General features: G+C 43.7%; 1 protein-coding gene across 5 annotated transcripts in view; it reads right to left on the bottom strand.

The window, feature by feature from the left end:
• The window catches only part of st6galnac3 (ST6 (alpha-N-acetyl-neuraminyl-2,3-beta-galactosyl-1,3)-N-acetylgalactosaminide alpha-2,6-sialyltransferase 3), a 328714-nt gene that overhangs the window by 71999 nt on the left and 234557 nt on the right, over nucleotides 1-22158 (bottom strand). For 3 of the 5 annotated variants that reach the window (XM_048602457.1, XM_048602459.1, XM_048602458.1), the window contains exon 4: nucleotides 16241-16348. In XM_048602457.1, coding sequence (XP_048458414.1) covers nucleotides 16241-16348 — 108 coding nt within the window. Of the gene's footprint in view, nucleotides 1-5521; nucleotides 7014-16240; nucleotides 16349-22158 lie in introns of those variants that run through there. The other 2 variants (XM_048602456.1, XM_048602460.1) reach the window with 1 other exon arrangement.

The raw sequence follows: 22158 nt of genomic DNA, 5'->3' as shown, positions 1-22158 counted from the left end.
GCAATGAGGTCATCTCTTTCTCTAATGAGAGAGCAGCCCTATGCTCCTCTGGCACCAAGGCAACTTTGACATTAAGGAGGTTGGTTAGCTCACTTGGCTTGTGATGCTGAATGATCCTTCATTCATTAACGGTATGAGGGCATCGCTGGCCAGTCAGCATTTATTGGACATCCCTAACTGCCCAGAGGGCACTTAAGAGTCACCCACATTGCTATGGGTCTGGAGTCACATGTAGGCCAGACCAGGCAAAGATGGCAGTTTCCTTCCCTAAAGGATATTAGTGAACCAGATGGGTTTTCCCAACATTTGGCGTTGGATTCAAAATCATCATTGGATTCTTAATTCCAGTTTTTCTTTTTATTGAATTCAAATTTCACCATTTGCCGTGGTGGGATTCAAACTCAGGTCCCTCGAGAATTATCTGGGTCTCTGGATTAACAGTCCAGTGATAACACTACTAGGCCATCACCTCCCCTCAGCATGGGTTTAACTCCTACTTCTGGCTGAGGTTATCATCTCCTTCTCACCCTCCCTCCTCACCTGAGGTGTGGAGATTCTCAGGTTAAACCGCCACCAATCTTCTCTCATGAGAACTGAAATAACTGAAATAACTGCATGGATACTGTAAATCAGGAACAAAAACAGAAGTTGCTGGAAAAGCTCAGCAGGTCTGGCAGCACCTGTGAAGGAAAAAGTCAGAGTTAACATTTTGGGTCCTCAGACCCAGGCCTGAAATGTTAACTCCGACCTTTTACCTTCACAGACACTGCTGAGCTTTTCCAGCAATTTCTGTTTTTTTTTCTCTCATGAGAAGTCTGTTAAGACTGGCAACCTTACCTATTGAGCAGGTCATTTGTTCTGGTGGTGTTGGCTGAGAGCAAATTATTGATTAAAAATTTCTCTGCTTTCTTTGAATAGAGCCATGGAATCTTTGCATCAACCTGAGAGAACAGAGTCGAAGTTTATTTAACAGCCCATCTCAAACTCAGGACCTGTAACAGGACAGCACTCCCTCTGTAAGGCTGTATAACTATCACCCAAATTTCTACACTGACGACAGGCAACCTGCTGACTCAGAAGAGAAAGTGAAATGGTTTCTGTGTGGAGTGTTCTTTGACGTACCAGATTATGCATTTTTCATTCCTCTTCACCATAACATAAGACATTTTTCATGTATTGCACACATTATTTATGTTCCAGGCTGTTTAGCAGATATTTGTAAAATGCCAATTCAAAAAACAAATTGTTTCTAAAGAAAAAGACATCCTACCTCAAAGGTCACCCAGATAAACAAAGAACATACTGTATTTTAAATCAGCAATTAGCAATCATAGTTCACATCAAGCGCTGTTTCTCCACACATCATTGTAATAGATCCAGGCAATTAACCCCCAGGATCCCCCATTTACTGAGGGGCTTGATTTATCTGTTTTCAAGCATTTCTCAGATGTTCAGTCCACGCTGCTCAAACTATTTCAGGCAGCAAGGCTTTTCCGGAAATAGAAATTGTCACCTTTTGAGGGGCTTTTGAAGAGCTGATTAATAAGAGGATTGTTTACAGCCAACATGACACAGATTTTGGAAATTTGTGGGTGTTGCTGGCAAGGTCAGCATTTCTTGCGTATCTCCAGTTACATCAGAGAAGATGCTGCCAACCCAGCTTCATAAAGGTGGCAAACCATCTGGTTTGGGTGTGCCCTTGGGTGTGGGGAGATGGGATATAGGGGGTGAAACATACAAATACAGAAAATAGGAGCAGAAAGAGGCTATTTGGTCCTTCAAACCTTCTCCACCATTCAGTATGATCACCAGCCAACTCTGTACCCTGTTCCCACTTTCTCCTCACTGCCTTTGATCCCTTTAGCCATAAAATTTGTATCTAACTCATTGAAAACATTCAATGTTTTGGCCTCACCCACTTTCTGTAACAGAGAATTCCACAGGCTCACCACTCTCTGGGTGAAGAAATTTCTCCCCATCTCAGTCCTAAATGGCTTTCCTTGTATCTACAGAGAGAGTTTGGGAAGGGAGTTTCAGGATTTTGACTCATAGCATGTAGGATGGAGGACCACAGTTATGTGTAGGAGTTGGTTAATGAATAGATACTTTAATATAACAAACTAATCTGAAAGACCCTCAATTATCTAGGGATCTAAATCCCCCACCACAAACATCCAGCGGGTTATCATTGACCAGAAACTCAACTGGACTCACCATACAAATACAGTACAAGAACAGGTCAGAGGCTAGGAATATTGCAGCTATTAACTCACTTCCTGACTCCCTAAAGCCTCTCTACAAGGCACAAGTCAGGAGTGTGATGGAATACTCCCCAGTTGCCTGAATGGGTGCAGCTCCAACAACATTGAAGATGACTGACACTATCCAGGACAAAGCAGCCCACTTGATTGGGACCACATCCATAACCATCTACTCCGTCCACCACTGACACTCAGCAGCAAGATGGTGTACTACCTACAAGACGCGCTGCAGCGATTCGTATCTTCCAAACCCATGACAACCACCATCTAGAAGGACAAGGACAGCAGATACATGGGAACACCACAACCTTCAAGCATCCCTCCAAGCCATTCACCATCCTGACTTGGAAATATATCGCCGTTCCTTCACCGTTGCTGGGTCAAAATCCTGGAACTCCCTCCCTAATAGAAGTGTGGGTCAATCCACAGCAGGTAGAATGCAACGGTTCAAGAAGGCAGCTCACCTCCACCCCCTCAAGGGCAACTAGGGACGGGTAATAAATGCTGGGCCAGCCAATGACACCCATTTACCATGTCCCATGCAGGAATAAAAAAAGATCTTAAAGACTGAATACTGCAAGCATTCTAATCTAGATTTTCTATCCCATTTTCCTGTAAGAGACACATCATCAACCTTTTAGTTTTAATTGAATTCTCTTTAGAATACCACACTGAATGGGAGATTTGAACAGTGCCACAGACATACCAGCCACACTAAGAGGAGAAGTGTTCAGCACATCAGAAGATATGCTGGGTTTTAGCAAAGTCAAAACTCTGCAACAGTTCCTTAGGTTGATGGTATGGCCCAACCGTCTTCAGTGGTTTCAACTTCCCTCTCATCATAGTCAGGAATTTCTCTGATAATTGCACAATGTTCAACGCTACTTGCAACTCTTCAGTAGCAGAAACAATCTGTGTACATGTGCAACAAGACCTAGACAGTGTTGCAGACTTGGGGCTGATAAATGGTGAGATATCTTTGCACCACACGTGACCATCTCCAACGAAAGGCAAGTCTAACCATCTGTCCTTGACATTCAACACTACTACCATCACTGAATCCCCACCACTAACCCTCTGGGGTTATTGATCAGAAACTTAACTGGGCAAGGCACATAAGTCTTGTGGCTACAAGAGCAGGTCAACGGGTGTAAATCCTGTGCCTTCTGTAAGACACAGGTCAGGAGTGCAATGAAATATTCTCCACTGGGCTGGTTTTGTGTGGCTTCTGCCACATAAGAACGTCAGTGCAATCCAGGACAAAGTAATCCACTTGAATGCACCTTCCACTTGACTGCAACCTATCCACTACATTAAAGATTCACTCACATTGTCACAGCACAACATGGCAGGAGTGTGTGCCATCTACATGATGCACTCTAGCAACTTACCATGGCCCCTTTCACAGCACCTTCTCCACCCAAGGCCTCTACCCCTTGAAGCAGGACTGGGGATAAGAAATCATAGAAACCCTAAAGTGTGGAAACAGGCCATTTGGCCCAAAAGTCCATACCACCCCTCTGAAGAGCATCCCACCCTGGCTCATTCCCCTATCCCTGTATTTACCCATGTCTAATCTACCTAACCTAAACATCCCTGGACACTGCAGGCAATTTATTATGGCCAATCCACCTAGCCCGCACATCTTTGGACTGTGGGAGGAAACCAGAGCACCCAGAGGGGACCCACACAGACACGGGGGGAGAAAGTGCAAACTCCATACAGACAGTTGCCCGAGGCTGGAATCAAACGCAGGTCCCTGGTGCTGTGAGGCAGCAGTGCTAACCACTGAGCCACTGTGTGCCCCTAATCCTGGAGGGGAGTGTTAAAATTATTTTATTAATGTCAGGTGAAACAATCTGATGGAATAGATGTTCTTTATTTTGTATTGTTTCACACAGCACAGGAGTGGTGAAGCCTTGCTTCAATTATACAGGGCCTTAGCTAGGCCACACCTAGAGTTTATATGCAGTTTTGGTCTCTTTAGCTCAGGAAAGAGACTATTGTCAATAAATCATAGAATCCCTACATTGTGGAAACACGCCATTCAGCCCATTGAATCCACACAAACCCTCCAAAGAGCATTACACTCAGTAATCTCACTGAAATTTACAAGCTACTTAAAAGGATAGACAGGGCAGAAATAGGTATGAGGTTTCCCCTGGTTGGGGAATCTAGAAACCAGGGGATTATAAAATAAGGATATTCCATTAATGGCCAAGATGAGGACAATTTCTTTTGCTCAGAGAGTGGTGAACCTGTGGAATGTCTGCCCCAGAGGGTTATGGAAGCTCAGTCTTTAAAGTAGATGGTGATAAATTTTTGATTATCAATGATGTACATGGCTATGGGGATGGTGCAGTTAAAAGACATTGAAGTGTTTGATCAGCCACAATCAAGTGCAATAGCAGAGCATTTACTGACAGACTGAATGGTCTGCTCCTATTTCTATGGTCCTCAGTCACTTTGTACAGTTGGATTAAGCATGTTCTATCACACTTGCTCTTCACAAGATGTTCAGTTGCTTTTTGTGCATGAAAATAGCATAAACCATACAGAGAGTTTTAAAAATTCATTTTCAGAATGTGAGTGCAGCTAGTTAGGCCAGTATTTATCGCCTATCCCTAACCACGCAGAAGGCTATGGATCTGAAGTCACATGTAGGCTAGACCAGATAAGGATGGCAGCTCCCCCTAACCTAAAGGGGCATCAGTGAACCAAATGGGCAATTTGCCACCCCCAACAGCTGGCAATGGTTTCATGGTCTTTATTACACTCTTAATTCCAGATTTTTGCCTAATTCAAAGTCCACCATCTACCATGATAGGATTGGAACTCAGGTTCCCAGGACATTACACAGGCTTCCAACTTATTAGTCTCATGACAATACCACTAGACTATGTCTTCCCATATATTGGGCATTGTATTGGTGTGCAGAGGTGTACATTGGAGTATGTGCAAATAGCATGAACCTCTATTTTAGATCAAACCGGGATACTATCATTGCCCCCTTGGTTACTGTATTCTTTGTATAGAAAATGGGCACATTCCTGGTGTATGATGTACAGACCACATATGGGATGACTACTGCTCAAGTAAAGTCAAAAGAAAGTCTAAGTCAAAGGCTGAATTTGTCATGTCTTATGATTAGCTGGGAACATCACTGGTCATTAGGAATATCCATTTATTTCTAACAGAGTGATTCATTTTAACATTCCTTCTCATAGAAAAGTTGATTAGACTTTTGAAAGCACTTGCAATATCAGGGCAAATAAGCAATGGGCCAAAGTGCTGGAAAATGAGTTTTGAAACGTTAGGTGGTTGCTGTTGACTGGTGCAAACTCGATGGGCTGAAGGGCCTTTTTACGTGTGCTAGACCTCTATGACTCTATTGCATCCGTAACTGTATATAATGCAACAGGTTAAGAATGTAAGATATCCTTCCTGGCCAACATATTGTATACTTCCCCATCCATTTCTCTTTACAGCCTTTCTGTCCCTTCAATTTGCCACCTCACTTTGCACCATCTAAAAACTAATAAGGTGCCTTCTTGAACCACTGCAGCTTATGTGGGGTCGGTGGAGCCACAGTGCTGTTGGGAAGGGAGCTGCAGAACTTTGATACATTGACAGTGAGCAGCAATTACATTTCCAAGTCAGGATGGTGTGTGAGTTGGAGGGGAACTTGTAAGCGGTGGCTAATGCATCCACTGTCATTGTCTTTCTAGATATTACAATACATGAGACTATCAAAACAGAAGTCTTGACAAGTTGTTGCAACGTATCTTGCAGATGAAAATACTGAGCGTTGGTGGTGAAGAGAGTGAACGTTTAAGTTGGTGGGCAGGGCTCGCATCAAACAGGTTACTTTGTCCCGGTTTTTGTCAAGCTTGAGTGTTGTTGGAGTTGCACTTATCCAGGAAGTGGGGAGCACTTCTTCAAACTCCTAACTTGTACTTTGTTAATGGTAGACAGGCTTCTGGAGAATTACAGAGATATATCGCAGAATATCCAGCTTGTGGCCTGTCACACTGATACGATGACCAATTAAAGACCGTTTCCTTTTTCAATGTGTAGCTTAAGTGCTCTGTAGAACTCGATTCCAATACATTGTAATTCAATTCACATAGCACCATTACAGCGAGGAAACCTCCATCTTCCTGAGCTGGCTCAGAGCTGAGGTGTCAAGCTTAAAAGGCTCATGTCTATCCCAGTCCTCCAACATATTGATCATCTACATCACATTTTAAACTCAGAATGTAATTTAAACCTTGTCTGATGCTCTGATGACAATGCTTAAAGTGCTTCTGTTTCATATACAGTACCAAAGCAGTGAAAAAATAATACTTCAAATGGTTGCAGATTTCCGTTCCTTTTATTTTCACGACAGCTGTAAAGGGTTCGTTCAGGTGTGTGCCAAACTTTATGCAGTTCTCGCACGGACAACAGAAGGAGAAATGATCCCACAGTGAATATAATGGAGCGACAATGACCTTTTTGTTCTCTCTGTGCCGCTGGTGTGGTCAGTTTTTGCTCAGACTCTAAGAGCCTGATTCAGGATAGATGCTGGCTGGGTGTGAGAAGATTATGTTGTGATTCTTGGCCCACTTTGCAAAGACAGTTTTCTCAGTAATAAACCGATGACCTCCATAGAGGGCATTTTCGTGAATGGCATACTCCGCGCATTCATCTCGACTCCCGGCTTCGTAGTAATGATAAGGAACTTTTTTGTGCCCTTCAGCTCTGTGAAAACTGAGAAACAAATCATCATTTTTTTCCAGAGATAGCAGGAACTACAGATGCTGGAGAATCTGAGATAACAAGGTGCAGAGCTGGATGAAACGTCTAGGCCCGAAACGTCAGCCTACCTGCTCCTCTGATGCTGCTTGGCCTGCTGTGTTCATCCAGCTCTGCACCTTGTTATCATTTTTTCCAGTGCAGCTTTATTGCATTATCAGCAGCTTTCAACTCAGAAACAAAAATGGTCTTTAAGGGGACATCTAGACGTTTAACTAATTGTTAGGTCATGTAGAATTTGAGTATTGCCTGGAAAAAGATTTTTTTTGTTGAAACTTTTCATCACGTTCTCATCAGGACAATTTGCAAGAATACCAATGCCAAAGGAATGCAACATTTCGACAGTATAAGAGAAGAGTGCTGATTTGTTGGTAAGTGGACTCTGACTGGTGGCAGCGTTGTCATAGAGAATGTTAGACTAAGACTGACAGCTCTCCTATTGTAGTGAAATGTTGGCTTCCTTTGCATTATCATTTCTTACAAAGTGTCCTGATGAGTGCAAGATGAAAAGCTGCAACAAAGGTTTTTCAGCAGGTACTCAAAACCTTGGTTTTGGCTATAAATGCTTCTAGGGTTTATAATCACTGGAAAAGCAACGTGTTGCATGCCTTAAGAATATCTAAAAATGCTTCACAGCCAGTGAACTATATCTGAAGAGTAGACATTGTTGAAATATTGGAAACACAGTATCTAATCTGCCCACAGCAAGATCCCACATTGACCATTGAGATATATGACAAGGTAATATCCTTTAGTTTTTTAAAAAACTTATTCACAGGATGAGGGCATTGCTGGCTAGATATTGCCCATCCCTAATTGCCCAGAGGGCTGTTAAGAGTCAACCACATTGCTGTGTGTCTGGAGTCACATGTAGGCCAGACCAGGTAAGGATGGCAGTTTCCTTCCCTAAAGGGCATTAGTGAACCAGATGGGTTTTCCTGACAATTAATTCATGGTCATCAGTAGATTCTTAATTCCATATATTTATTGAATTCAAATGCCACCATCAGCTGGGATGGGATTTGAACTTGCTCCCAGAAAGTTACCTGGATCTCAAGGTTAACAGTCCAGCAACACTACCACTAGGCCATCACCTCCCCCAGTGGGTTGGTTGACTGATAAGTATTGGTCAGAGAGCATTCTTCTGCTAATAAAAAAACCCTGAAAGAACTGCAGACGCTGTAAATCAGAAACAAAAACAGAATTTGTTGGAAAAGCTTGTCAGGTCTGGCAGAATCTGTGGAGAGAAATCAGAATTAACGTTTTGGGTCCAGTGACCCTTCCTTCTGACCCTTCTCTCCTGCTTTTCTTCAAATTACAGTGTCATTAGATCACTTACATCCATCTTAAAGGACAGATGGGGCCTTATTTTTATGTCTCTTACTTTAATGCATGTTGTGAAAGATGGAATGTCTAACAGTGTGCTGTCCCCTCGATACTGCATTGGAATGTGAACCTGGATTTTGTGCTCAGGCTTCTAGACTGGGAGTTGAGTCTCACGAACATTTATCTCATAAGCAAGTCTATCCCCAAGAAGCGTGCATTAATTCTATGGAGACATTACGAGCGAGGTGGACAATGGGGACCCAGTGGATGTGGTGTACCTAGACTTCCAAAAGGCCTTTGACAAGGTGCCGCACAAGAGGCTACTGCATAAGATAAGGATGCATGGCATTAAGGGTAAAGTATTCGCATGGATAGAGGATTGGTTGACTAACAGGAAGCAAAGAGTGGGGATAAATGAGTGCTATTCTAGCTGGCAGTCAGTGACTAGTGGTGTGCCTCAGGGATCGGTGTTGGGACCGCAATTATTTACAATTTATATAGATGATTTGGAGCTGGGGACCACGTGTAGGGTGTCAAAGTTTGCAGATGACACTAAGATGAGTGGCAAAGCAAAGTGTGCAGAGGACTGTGAAACTTTGCAGAGGAACATAGATACATTGAGTGAGTGGGCAAAGGTCTGGCAGATGGAATACAATGTAAATAAATGTGAAGTCGTACATTTTGGTAGGAGTAATAGTAAAAAGGATTATTACTTGAATGGCAAAAAGTTGCAGCATGCTGCTGTGCAGAGGGACCTGGGTGTCCTTGTGCATGAATCACAGAAGGTAGGTCTGCAGGTACAACAAGTAATTAGGAAGGCAAATGGAATTTTGTCCTTCATTGCTAAAGGGATTGAAATAAAAAGCAGAGAGGTTATGTTGCAGCTGTACAAGGTGCTGGTGAGGCCACACCTGGAGTACTGTGTGCAGTTTTGGTCTCCTTACTTGAGAAAGGATGTACTGGCACTGGAGGGGGTGCAAAGGAGGTTCACTAGGTTGATTCCAGAGTTGAGGGAGTTGGCTTATGAGGAGAGACTGAGTAGATTGGGATTATATTCATTGGAATTCAGAAGATTGAGGGGGGATCTTATAGAAACATATAAAATTATGAAGGGAATAGATAAGATAGAAGTAGAGAGGATGTTTCCACTGGCAGGTGAAGCTAGGACAAGAGGGCATAGCCTCAAGATTAGAGGGAGCAGATTTAGGACTGAACTGAGAAGGAATTTCTTCACCCAGAGGGTTGTTAATCTATGGAATTCCAGTGAAGTAGTTGACGCTACTTCAGTAAACGCTTTTAAAAAAAGGTAGATTTTTTTTGAACAATAAAGGAATTAAGGGATACGGTGAGAACGTGGGTAAGTGGATCTGAGTCCACGAAAGGATCAGCCATGATCTTATTGAATGGCGGAGCAGGCTCGAAGGGCCAGACGGCCTACTCCTGCTCTTAGTTCTTATGTTCTTATGTTCTTATCAGACCTCTCAGAAAGAGAGTTACAATAACAAACTCCATTAGGACAGAAACCACCTTAAACAGCTTCACAGGGTGGCAAACCAAGAGAGGGCATTTCATGGACACTGTACTGTCCACAAACAGCAAGAAATTACATTCTTTTCTCACCCTCAGTGTAACCTCCCATCTAAAGGATAGCACCTTGCTCAACTGGGCGATCTCACAGCACTGTGCGAGAGTCATATACCCTTGGGGGAGGGGGAGGGTGGGGATGTGAGGGACTGTGTTGAGCTCAGTCTCTCCTGCCTCAAGATTGAAGACACCGAAAGCAAACCCCCATACAACCACCATCAGCTAAACGTTAACAAGGGAATCTTTAACAAAAGGAATAAAGGCTGACTGATTCATTTTAACTCCGAGCCGAATGTTCACAATATTTGATGTAAGTAGTTGTAAAGGTGCAGAACCCAAACAATAACATGTCTCCTGACTCACTCCAGGGGCATACAGCACTACTCCAGTGGTACTCCACCCATCCTTTTTTTTCATTCATTCATAGAATGAGGGTATCACTGACTAGGCCAGCATTTATTGCCCATCCCTAATTGCCCAGAGGGCAATTAAAAGTGAACCGCATTGCTGTGGGTCTGGTGACATATGCTAGCCAGACGAGGAAAGGATGGCAGTTTCCTTCCTTTCCTTTAATGAACCAGATGGGGTTTTCCCCCAAAAATCAGTAATGGATTCATGGTCGTCATTAGACTCCTGAACTCTGTATTCTTTAACTGAATTCAAATTCCACCATCTACCATGGCAGGATTTGAACCCAGGTCTGTAGAACATTATCTCGGTCTCAGGATTAACAGGTCAGCGATAATACCACTAAACTTTTGCTTGTTGTTATTAAGGTGTCTCTCAGTGCAGCAGTAGGTCAAACCAATGGTTCACAGAGCAGGAGGTTTTCAAGGTCTCAGACAAAATGATGGTAGTGGCTTATGATCCCAGAGTGAGCGGTGTTCCTGCTCCTGAAAACATTTCCATTGGCGCCAAATGAACAAGTGTGAATGTGGCTGTGAGTTAGGACAGTCAGTGCTATTGCAATGCACTGTTAGTCGAACAGCAGTAGTTTGTGTATTTCAGAGCCATTACTCAGGCATAGTAACAGTGATGGTTTCCTCAGTCTCTCTTCGTTATCAGCATTAGGACAGCTCTTGTCTGCTAATAAATTGGGACAGTGGAACAAGAGTTAGGAGATGCACTTTGGGGAGGGGGAAGGCCTAGTGGTATTACTCAGCTAATGTTCTGGGGACCTGGGTTCAAATCCTGCCCTGGCAGATGGTGAAATCTGAATTCAATTAAAAAATCCAGACTTATGGATATAATGATGCCAACAAAATCATCGCTGATTGTCAGAAAAACCCATTTGGCTCACTGTCGTCCTTTAGGGAAGGAAATCTACCATCCTTACCTGATCTGGTCTACATGTGACTCCAGACCCAAGTTGACTCTTAACAGCCCTCTGGTCAATTAGGAATAGGCATTAAATGTTGGCCTTGTCAGTGACTCCTACATCCTGTGAGTGAATTTAAGAAAATACACATCATCCTGACTTGGAACAAAGAGTCATCATCCTAAACCACTGATGCTGGGTCAAAATTTTGGAATTCCTTTCCTAATGGCATTGTGAGTCTACCAACAGCACATGGAAGGCAGCTCACCAACACCTTGTCAAGGGCCAACAAAGGATGGACAATAATGCTAGACCAGCCATGTCCCACGAGTGATTAAAAAATCTCCAAGAAGTGGTTAAAACCTTCACAAAACAAGAGAAGAAATATTGGCAGAGAAAGGGAATTAGTCATAAAACAATCCTTATCTGAATTAAACCTGCTCAAAAATACAAATCTGGCTAGCGTGGAAGTCTGTCTAGCTATGACTCTTTCAGTAGAATGCTCAGTCAGAAGGTTGCAAGTTCAAGCCTCATTCTAAGGATCCGAGTACAAACTGTAGGTTGTGTTGAGGGAGTGCTGCAAAGTTGGATGCTGTCTCTCAAGTGACGTGTTAAAACTGAAAATTTTCCTGTCCTTACAGATAATGATCCAATGTCTTTATCAAAAAAGAGCATGATTATCCTTCCTGGCCTGGATTTATCCCTCAATCAACGACATTAAAACAGATTATTTGGACTTTATCACATTGCTATTTGTGGGATCTCCTGTGCCCAAATTGGCTGCCACATTTCTTACATTACAACGGGATCTCCATTCCAACTGAATAATGCATTGGCTGGAAAAGCCACAAACATCTGGAAGCTGAGAGAGGCTGTACATAAATGCAAGGCTTCCTATTCTCAAGTAATTCATGTTCTTTGTCATTGTTTACATGCTTAAAAGAAGTGAGCAAAATGTTCAAATAACCCAGCACCTTAATATTGATCTTGAGAACAAATAAATGTGCATGTTATCATTTCATTAGGCATATAATGATCTGCAATATCAGGACACCATACAGTTCACTGGCAATATCTGTGTCATTTCTAAAATTGATCATAATGGGTGCTGATGTTTAAATATGATGCTTCAGTTCCTGTACGTCTGCACTTCCAGCAAGTGTGTCTTTTCAGACCAGACTTTTTCCAATACTTGCTGTAATTGTAGCATTTTCCTCACATGCTAATAGGAGCAACAACTTGCATTTAAGTAGTGCTTTTAAAACAGTGCTTCAGAGGCTTAGACTAAATTTGACATGGAGTCATATAACGAAACATTAAGACAAATGTCCTGAAAGACTGGCAAGAGTTAGATATTAAAGGTAAAGTTTCCATTGTCTCAGAGGAGTATAGGGCTGTTCTCTTAAAAGAAGGTTTAACCTCAGGCAAGAATCATAGAATCTCTACAGTGTGGAAACAGGCCTTTTGGCCCAACAAGTCCATAGTGACTCTCTAAAGAGCATCCCACCCAGACTCACCCCCACCCTATCCCTGTAGCCCTGCATTTCACATGGCTAATCCACCTAGCCTACACATCCCTGGACACTATGGGCAATTTATCATGGCCAGTCCATCTAATCTGCACATTGTTGGACTGTGGGAGGAAACCAGAGCACCCGGAGGAAGCCCACACAGACACAGGGAGAATGTGCAAACTCCACACAGAAGCCACCCAAGGTTGGAATTGAACCCGGGTCCCTGGAGCTCTGAGGCGGTAGTGCTAATCACTGAGCCACCATGCTGTCCCAACAAGATGGGTTTTTCCAACAGTCGCCCATGGTCATAGATAATAGAATCATAGAATCCCTACAGTGTGGAGTCAGACCATTCGGCCCAACAAGTCCACACCGACCCTTGGAACATCCCATCCAGACCCATCCCCCTATAACCCACCTAAGCTACACATCCCTGAACACTACGGGTAACATAGCACAGCCAATCCACCTAGCCTGCTCATCTTCAGACTGTGGGAGGAAACTGGAGTACCTGGAGGAAACCCACTCAGACACAGGGAGAATGTGCAAACACAGACAGTTGCCTGAGGGTGGAATCAAACCCGGGTCCCTGACGCTGTGAGGCAGCAGTGCTAACCACTGAGCCCCGATCTTTAGTAGATCCACAATTCCAGATTTGTTATTGTGTTCACATTTCACCATCTGCCCCAGTGGGATTTGAACTCAGATCCCCAGAGAATTAGCTGAGATTTAGGATTAACAGTCCAGTGACAATGCCACTATGCCAAGGGGTGAGGTTGAGAAGGAGAATTCTTCATGGAAACCTCAGTTAGCATTAGGGAACATCTTAGAGGGGAATAGATGGGAGGAGAGGAAATCAGGATGGGAAGACTAGAGCTTAGGCCTGAGACGGCTGAAGGCACAGCTGACAATGTTGGGGTGGCTTAGATTAGAGATTCACTCATAAGGGTTTTTGTGATACAATGGTAGTGTCTCTATGTCTGAGCCAGGAGGGCCAGGTTCAAGGTCCACTTGCCCCAGTGGTGTGTAACAACATCCCTGAGCAGGTTGATTGGGAAAATATCTAGAGATTTGCTCATGACTAGAATTAGAGGATCTTGTGTAGTTTTAGGGTGGAGAGAGTCACAAAGACAGGGAGGGGTAATGCCTTGGATTTGACAACAAGGATAGTAAAATCCTCTGTAACATCTCATTCAGAAGTTATTATCTGTAACATTGAAGCAAAGCCCTGATATCCCACCCGGTTAAATATTCCATGGGTTTTTTTTTTCTGAAGAAGAGCAGGGGCATGTTGCTCCAATGCTTGGACCTATACTTATCCCTCCCCACCGTCATAAAAATAGGCAGTTAAAACATTGCTGTTGCTAACAACTTGTTGTATGTCACCGAACAATAGAAAGGTGGAGTAGGTGTAGGCCATTCAGCCCTTCGAGCCTGCTCCACCATTCAATACAATCAGGGCTGATCATCCAACTCAGTCCCCAGTTCCTACTTTCTCCCCATACCCTTTCATCCCGTTAGCCCTAAGAACCAAATCAAACTGCTTTGTGAAAACCTTCAATGTTTTTGCCTTAGCCGCTTCCTGTGGTAACAAATTCCACTGGCTCACCACTCTTTGGTTGAAGAAATTTCCCCTCTCAATCCTAATTGGCCATCCCTGTATCCTTAAACCGTGACACCTGGCTTTGGTCTCCTCCCTCCTGCATTTTTACCCCGTCTAGTCCTGTTAGAATTTTGTTAATTTTGTTATGCCGTCAACTGACTCCCACACATCCAGTCAGAGTGACTTCACTTTACTGATGTTGAGTAGACTGCAACATCCTGGGGTCAGAAAGGGTGCCATACGTATCATTTTCATCATTACATCTAGATCCAGATTGACTCAAAGCCAGTATAATCACTGTGGGTGTCTCCTGCTCCAACCCCACCCCTCCCAACATGGATGGCCTTCTTGATTGATTGATTGATTGATTGATGGATTGATTATTACATGTACTGAAATACACTGAAAAGCTTTGTTTACGAGCAGTACAGGCAGATCTTAGTAAGCAAAGGGTGTACAGCATATTGGTCAGTAACCATCCGAACACGCACAAGTGAAGTTGCGTGAGAACATTATTTAAACGGGCAACAACACACTGCAGCAGCACACAGCTACACCAAGAGGAAGAAGAGTACCTCTTCCAGGAGTTCAAAACCTGAAAAACTGGGTCAGAAGATGCCTATTACATGCACGACACCAGGAAGATACTACATGCCCCAACACACTCATCACGCTACCTTATATCAGGAACACACATGGACTGACCACAAGACTCCTCCGACCACTGGGCATCAGAGTTGTACACAAACCCACGTCAACCCTACAACAACTGCTCACCCGAACCAAAGACCCACTATGGACAGGACCAATGTCATCTGTAAGATTCCCTGCAGAGACTGTGACAAACACTCCATTGGACAAACAGGAAGGAAATTAACAACAAGGGTATACAAACATCACTTGGCTGCAAAAAGACACGACCAATACTCACGCATCTCTATCCACATGGATAAGGAGAACCACCAGTTTGACTGGGACAACACTATAATCCTGGGACATGCAAAGCAGAGACAGGCACGGGAATTCCTAGAAGCCTGTTTCACCACTAAGAAAGCCATTATTAAACACATAGAGCTATACCCCACATACACTCCACTGTGAAGGGAAACAGGAAGTGAGGTAATCCAGTCAACGGACTCAGAGTTTAAAAACCAGGCGGGAAAACACAACGGCACTTCATTGGAGGCTGCACTGAAGATGTTACCCAGCAGGATAATGAAATGTCTGCGGAACAACGAACCAGCTCGGCTAGCCAACCAACCACCACAACTATTTCGCTCAATGCAGATGGTGCCAGACCTACTGAGTTTCTCCAGAAATTTCTGTTCTCGTTTCAGATTTCCAGCATGTGCAGTTCTTTGTTTTCATTTTAATCTCTTTTATAATATTGATTGAGGGATAAATGTCATTCTTCTTTCACAATTGGGCCAAGAAATCTCTAAGCCTCCTCAAGGAGGCACTTGGTTTTACCATTGTGCTGGGAAGATGGTACCTCTGACAGCGCAGCATTCCCTCAACATTACGCTGGAACAGTTCTGAGGAAGGGTCACTGGGCACGAAACGTTAACTCTGATTTCTTTCCACAGACGCTGCCAGAACTGCTGAGCTTTTCCAGCAACTTCTATTTTTGTCTCTGATTTACAACATCTGCAGTTCTTTTGGTTTTTGTTTGGGATATATGACATTTGGACAGGTATAGGGATAGGAAATGTTTAGAGGGATATGGGCCAAACACAGACGGGTAGGACTAGTTTAGTTTGGGGAAACTTGGTCAGCATAGATGAGTTGGACCAAAGGGTCTGTGTCTGCCCCCCACTCCTCCCCCGACTCATCTTACCTGCAGTAGGTATCATTAATCATTCCAAAGATATGGATTTTATGGCAGACGTCCATCGCAAGAAGGAGTGTGAACCAGCCAGTGCTCAGGTAAGTACCTGACTGTGCCCTGTCAGAGCAAGAACAGGAGAGAACATTTTAAAATGATCGAGTGTTAACATATCTTCAACCGACTTCACAAAGTACTCTCAGGCGGGCGATGGAAAATATCACAACTTTTGTCAAGCTGTTTGAATTATTTATCTTGAGCTTACAGCATCTGTCAGTTTGCAGACTGCAGTGTTCTCGGAATAATGTTGGAGAAACACACACACACACAGACGCAGACACACACACACACACACACACACACACACAGACGCAGACACACACACACACACACACACAGAAACATACAGACAGAAACACACACACACACACACAGAAACATACAGACAGAAACACACACATACACAGACACACACAGATACACCCATACCCAGCATTCTGGCCTCAGAGCTGTGGAAGTTTGTTATAGCTGTGCAGAGATCAGGTTTGAACCAATCCACTATGATACACCCAGTTCTGGGAATTTCACCTCAGCAAGGATACACTAGTCTTTTTAGAACCAAGCTGCATTGGACCCAAACTAGACCAGTCTCCAGGCTGAACACAGGCTGCATTCAGTAGATTTCTATTCCCTTGACTTCAACTTAAGAGTTGATCTAATTGAGATATTAATAAGCTAGATAGTGCCAATGTAATATCTCTATATGGGGCCATAGTATTATCTCTGTTGAGAGTATCCAGACAATGGCTGATATCTTTAATCAAATTGTTCAAATATATTATGACAACCCTCTGGAGCAAATATGACTTAGAACACAGGAGCACATTCAACGCTTTCAGTCTGCTCTGAGACTTGAACCTGGGCCTCCTGGCCCAGAGATAGACTTTACCATTGTACCTAGAACAAAAGAACATAAGAACTAGGAGCGAGAGTAGGCAATCTGGCTCCTCGAGCCTGGTCGAGCTTTTCAATAACTTGTATGCTAACATACAAAAGGGGCAACTGTTCACACAGAGTGTGGTTCATATGTGGAATGAACTGCCAGAGTAAGTGGTGGATGCAGGTACAGTTACAACATTAAAAAGACCTTTAGACAGGTACATGAGTAGGGAAGATTTAGAGGGATATGGGCCAAACACAGGCAAATGGGACTAGCTTAGTTTGGGAAACTTGGTCAGCATGGACAAGTTGGACTGAAGGGTCTGTTTCCATGCTGTATGACTTCATGATTTACTGACTCTATAAAAGGATTGCTGTAGGTTTTGAAAAGCAAGTAACCTCACACTTGTGGCAAGCATTGTGTAAATTGCTCTTGGAACGAACTGAAATTGAAGTGGCTGCAGACGGATATGACCTAAGAGGTACTGTGCACAGATGCAGCTGAGTGGTAACAACTGGTCTATGGACTAGTGATGACTTATCCATGACTAAAGCCTTTTCCCTGCCAATAACTGTGTGACTGGGAACTGAACAGCTTAGAGCTGGGAACAAGACACAGAAAGAAGTCTGTAAGGTTTTGGAGTAAATCTGTAGCTCGGGTTGTGGGTGTTGAGGTTGGTTGGCTCGCCGAGCTGGTTTGTTGTTCCACAGACATTTCTTTACCGTGTGTGGTAAAATCCTCAGTGCACGTCTGCGGAACAACAAACCAGCTCAGCGAACCAACCAACCTCAACAGAAAGAAGTTATTTGATCTCCACCAGTACAGGAGTTGTCTCTCCATTCTCTGCAGTCAAAGCCCGTTTTATCCCTGAAGAAAATCAGGATGCCCTGCAGTAATTAACACCTTCCAAACCCATATCCATTTCCTTCCAGAAGGATCAGAGCAGCAGATAGATGAGAACACCACCATCACTAAGCCTCCTTCAAAGTCAATCACAATCCAGACTTGGAAATATATTGCTGTTCTTTCAGTTTCACTGGGTCAAAATCCTTGAATTCCCACCCTAACGGCATTGTAGGTCCACCTATAGCACAAGGACTGCAGAGTTAGCACTGTGGAGTTGAAACCTTCCTTCATTATTGATTTGAGGGGTAAGATGAACAACTGCGGCCCCTTAAAGTTGTTGCTCGGGGGGAGGATTATCACCTCCACAACAGAAGCTTCTAGCTCAAGTCCCACTCCATTGTTTCATTCGATCCCCAGTGCTTGTTGCACAGCAATCCCAATTGTGATGTAAAGCCAGCTACCTATCTTCACTCTCAGATGGACATTTTAACTCCCTCTCCCACTCCCTGGGTGACATGTCCATCCTGGGCCTCTTCCAGTGTCAAAACGAACGCCACCCACAAACTGGAGGAACAACACCTCATATTCTGCCTCGGGAGCCTACAGCCCGATGGCCTAAACATGGATTTTACCAGTTTCAAAATCTCCCCACCCCCTGGTGTCATCCCATGACCAAGCCTCCCTCTCATCCCCGCCTCCTTGACCTGACACAACCTGACACAACCTGTCCCTCCCACCTATCTGCCCCCACCCTTCCCACTGACCAATCCACACCACACCCTACCCACACTCACCTATCACCATCCCACTTCCCCAGCCATACCCCTCATCTTTTCAGAGCTCCCCTCCCTCTCCCCATTTCTGAAGAAGGGTCCTGACCCAAAACATGAACTTTCCTGCTCCTCTGATGCTGCCTGGCCTGCTGTGTTCTTCCAGCTCCACACTGTATTGTCTCTGACTCCAGCATCTGCAGTTCTTGCTCTCTCTAACAGATACTATGATGCCATTCTGAAACAAAACATGAGATTTTCCACATTTTCTATCCAATATTTTATTATTTAAACAAAAAAAAACATTAAAAAGGAGACAGGTAACCTGGTTATTATCATTTTGCTATTTAAGTGATTTTGCTGTTTGTAAGGCCTTTCCTAAATTATTAGAGAGACCACATCTACCAAACAAAGGGGCGACACACTGGCTCACAGCATATCGGACCAGGGTTCAATTCCAGCCTCAGGTGACTGTCTGTGTGGAGTTTGCACATTCTTCTCGTTTCTGTGTGGGTTTCCTGTGGATGCTCCAGTTTCTTCCCAGAGTCCAAAGATGTGCAGGTTAGATGGATTAGCCATGCTAAATTGCCCCATAGGGGCCAACGATATGTGGGTTAGGTAGGGTTACAGGGATAGGGTAGGAGTTGGACCTGTATGAGGGTCAGTGTGGACTTGATGGGCCAAATAGTCTGTTTCCACACTGTGGAAATTCTATGATTCTATACTTGTGAAGGGATATGGAATAGCCAATGCTTGGGAAAGGGGCGTTTCTTTCCCTTAAACAAAGGAATTTGTGCTGAGTGATACTCTTGGGGGTTCAGTGACATATTGTAGCTATCGATGAGAACTACCAGCACCCTTCACAGTGTAAGCCACCAGTTTCATTTTAGGAGTTACCATTATCACCCTCAAAGCTTGCTTCAGCAAGAAATCCTACTTTACACCTGGAGAGCAGAATTCAAATCATTTCCATAAATGTTTCAGAGATGCTGACAAGTGCTGTCCAATATATCATTTTTACCATGACCTAAATCGCCTTCAGGCTGGAAAATCAATGCTTGAGTTCAAGTATATTTGAATTATTTTTAAAAATGATACAAAATGCTGAATTGCATCATGCCAAACATAAGGTAGAAAATGAGTAATGCGACCGATTCATGTTAAATGGTGTTTGACTTTGACATTGTATAGGGCTTTGGTAAGATTACACCTGGAGTACTATATGCTTTTCATCTCCTAAGAAAGTAAATATGTAAATTGGTATAGTGCGCATTCATGGGATTGTGTCCTGGGGTGAGAGCTTTGTCTCATGATGAGAGACTGTGAAAATTGGGTCAATATTGTCTGGCATTTAAAGGATGGAAAGGTGGCCTCATTGAAACAAGCAAGATCTGAAAGATGTTCAACACTCATAGGGGCTGGTGACCCGAAAACATAGGGCTTAGTGTTAAGATACTATTTCTTTTATTCATTATAGGGTGCGGCATCACTGGCCAGACAGCATTTATTGCCCATCTCTAATTGCCCAGGGGGCAGTTAAGAGTCAACTACATTGCTGTGGGCACTGGAGTCACATGTAGGCCAGACCAGGTAAGGATGGCAGTTTCCTTCCCTAAAGGACATTAGTGACCCAGATGGGTTTTTCCAACAAGTGACAATAGATTCACAGTCATCAGCAGACTCTTAATTCCAGATCTTTATTGAATTCAAATTCCATCATCTGCTGTGGCAGGATTAAAACCTGGGTCCCCAGAACTTTACCTGCGTCTCCGTGTTAACAGTCCAGTGATAATACCACTAGGCCATTGCCTCCCCACATGAGGTTAATTATTTTGGATACAAATGAGGTGAAGTGTCTTCACTCAAAGGGTTGTGAATCTTTGAATCTCTACTCCAGAGTCATAGAGTCATAGAGATGTACAGCATGGGAACAGACCCTTCTGTCCGACTCATCCATGCTGATCAGATATCCTAAATTAATCTAGTCCCATTTGCCAGCATTTGGCCCATTTCCCTCTAAAACCTTCCTATTCATGTGCCCATCCAAATACCTTTTAAATGTTGTAATTGTACCAGGCTCCACCATGTCTTCTGGCAGCTCATTCCATACACGCACCACCCTCTGCATGAAAAAGTTGCCTCTTTAGGTCCAAAGAACAAAGAACAAAGAAAATTACAGCCCTCCAAGCCTGCACCGATCCAGATCCTCTATCTAAACCTGTCGCCTATTTTCCAAGGATCTGTATCCCTCTGCTCCCTGCCCATTCATGTTTCTGTCTAGATACATCTTAAATGACGCTATCGTGCCTGCCTGTACCACCTCCGCTGGCAACGTGTACCAGGCACCCACCACCCTCTGCGTAAAGAACTTTCCATGCATATCTCCCTTAAACTTTTCTCCTCTCACCTTGAAATTGTGACCCCTAGTAATTGAGTCCCCCACTCTGGGAAAAAGCTTCTTGCTATCCACCCTGTCTGTACCTCTCATGATTTTGTAGACCCCAATCAGGTCCCCCCGCAACCTCCATCTTTCTAATGTAAATAATCCTAATCTACTCAACCTCTCTTCATAGCTAGTGCTCTGCATACCAGGCAACATCCTGGTGAACCTCCTCCCTACCCTCTCCAAAGCATCCACATCCTTTTGGTAATGTGATGACCAGAACTGTACGCAGTATTCCAAATGTGGTCAAACCAAAGTCCTATACAACTGTAACATGACCTGCCAACTCTTGTACTCAATACCCCGTCCGATGAATGAAACATGCCATATGCCTTCTTGACCACTCTATTGACCTGCGTTGCCACCTTCAGGGTACAATGGACCTGAACACCCAGATCTCTCTGTGCATCAATTTTCCCCAGGGCTTTTCCATTTACCGTATAGTTCGCTCTTGAATTGGATCTTCCAAAATGCATCACCTTGCATTTGCCTGGATTGAACTCCATCTGCCATTTCTCCGCCCAACTCTCCAATCTATCTATATTATGCTGCATTCTCCGACAGTCCCCTTCACTATCTGCTACTCCACCAATCTTAGTGTCATCTGTAAACTTTTAAATCTTTCCCCTCTTATCTTAAACCTATGCCCTATGGTTTTGGACTCCCCTATCCTGGAGAAAAGACCATATCCCTCATGATTTTATAAATCTCTATAAGGTTACCCCTCAGCAGAAGCATGGTGAGGGCTGGAAAGCCTGGAGCGGGTCTGCAGCAGTAGAAAAGAAAGTTGGACAGTCTTAATTTATCTTTTTTTTTAATCTTATTCTAAGTTAATGTGAATAACGCAATGTATGTATGGCCAAGGTGCACATGTTTCACTGTATTTTTACATTGAATATGTGTGACAATAAATGACTCAATTCAATTTAAA

Source organism: Rhincodon typus, chromosome 10, assembly GCF_021869965.1.
Source record: "Rhincodon typus isolate 14 chromosome 10, sRhiTyp1.1, whole genome shotgun sequence".
NCBI lineage: Eukaryota > Metazoa > Chordata > Chondrichthyes > Orectolobiformes > Rhincodontidae > Rhincodon > Rhincodon typus.
Note: the sequence above shows the minus strand (reverse complement) of the source record. Positions and strands in the feature narration are given on the sequence as shown.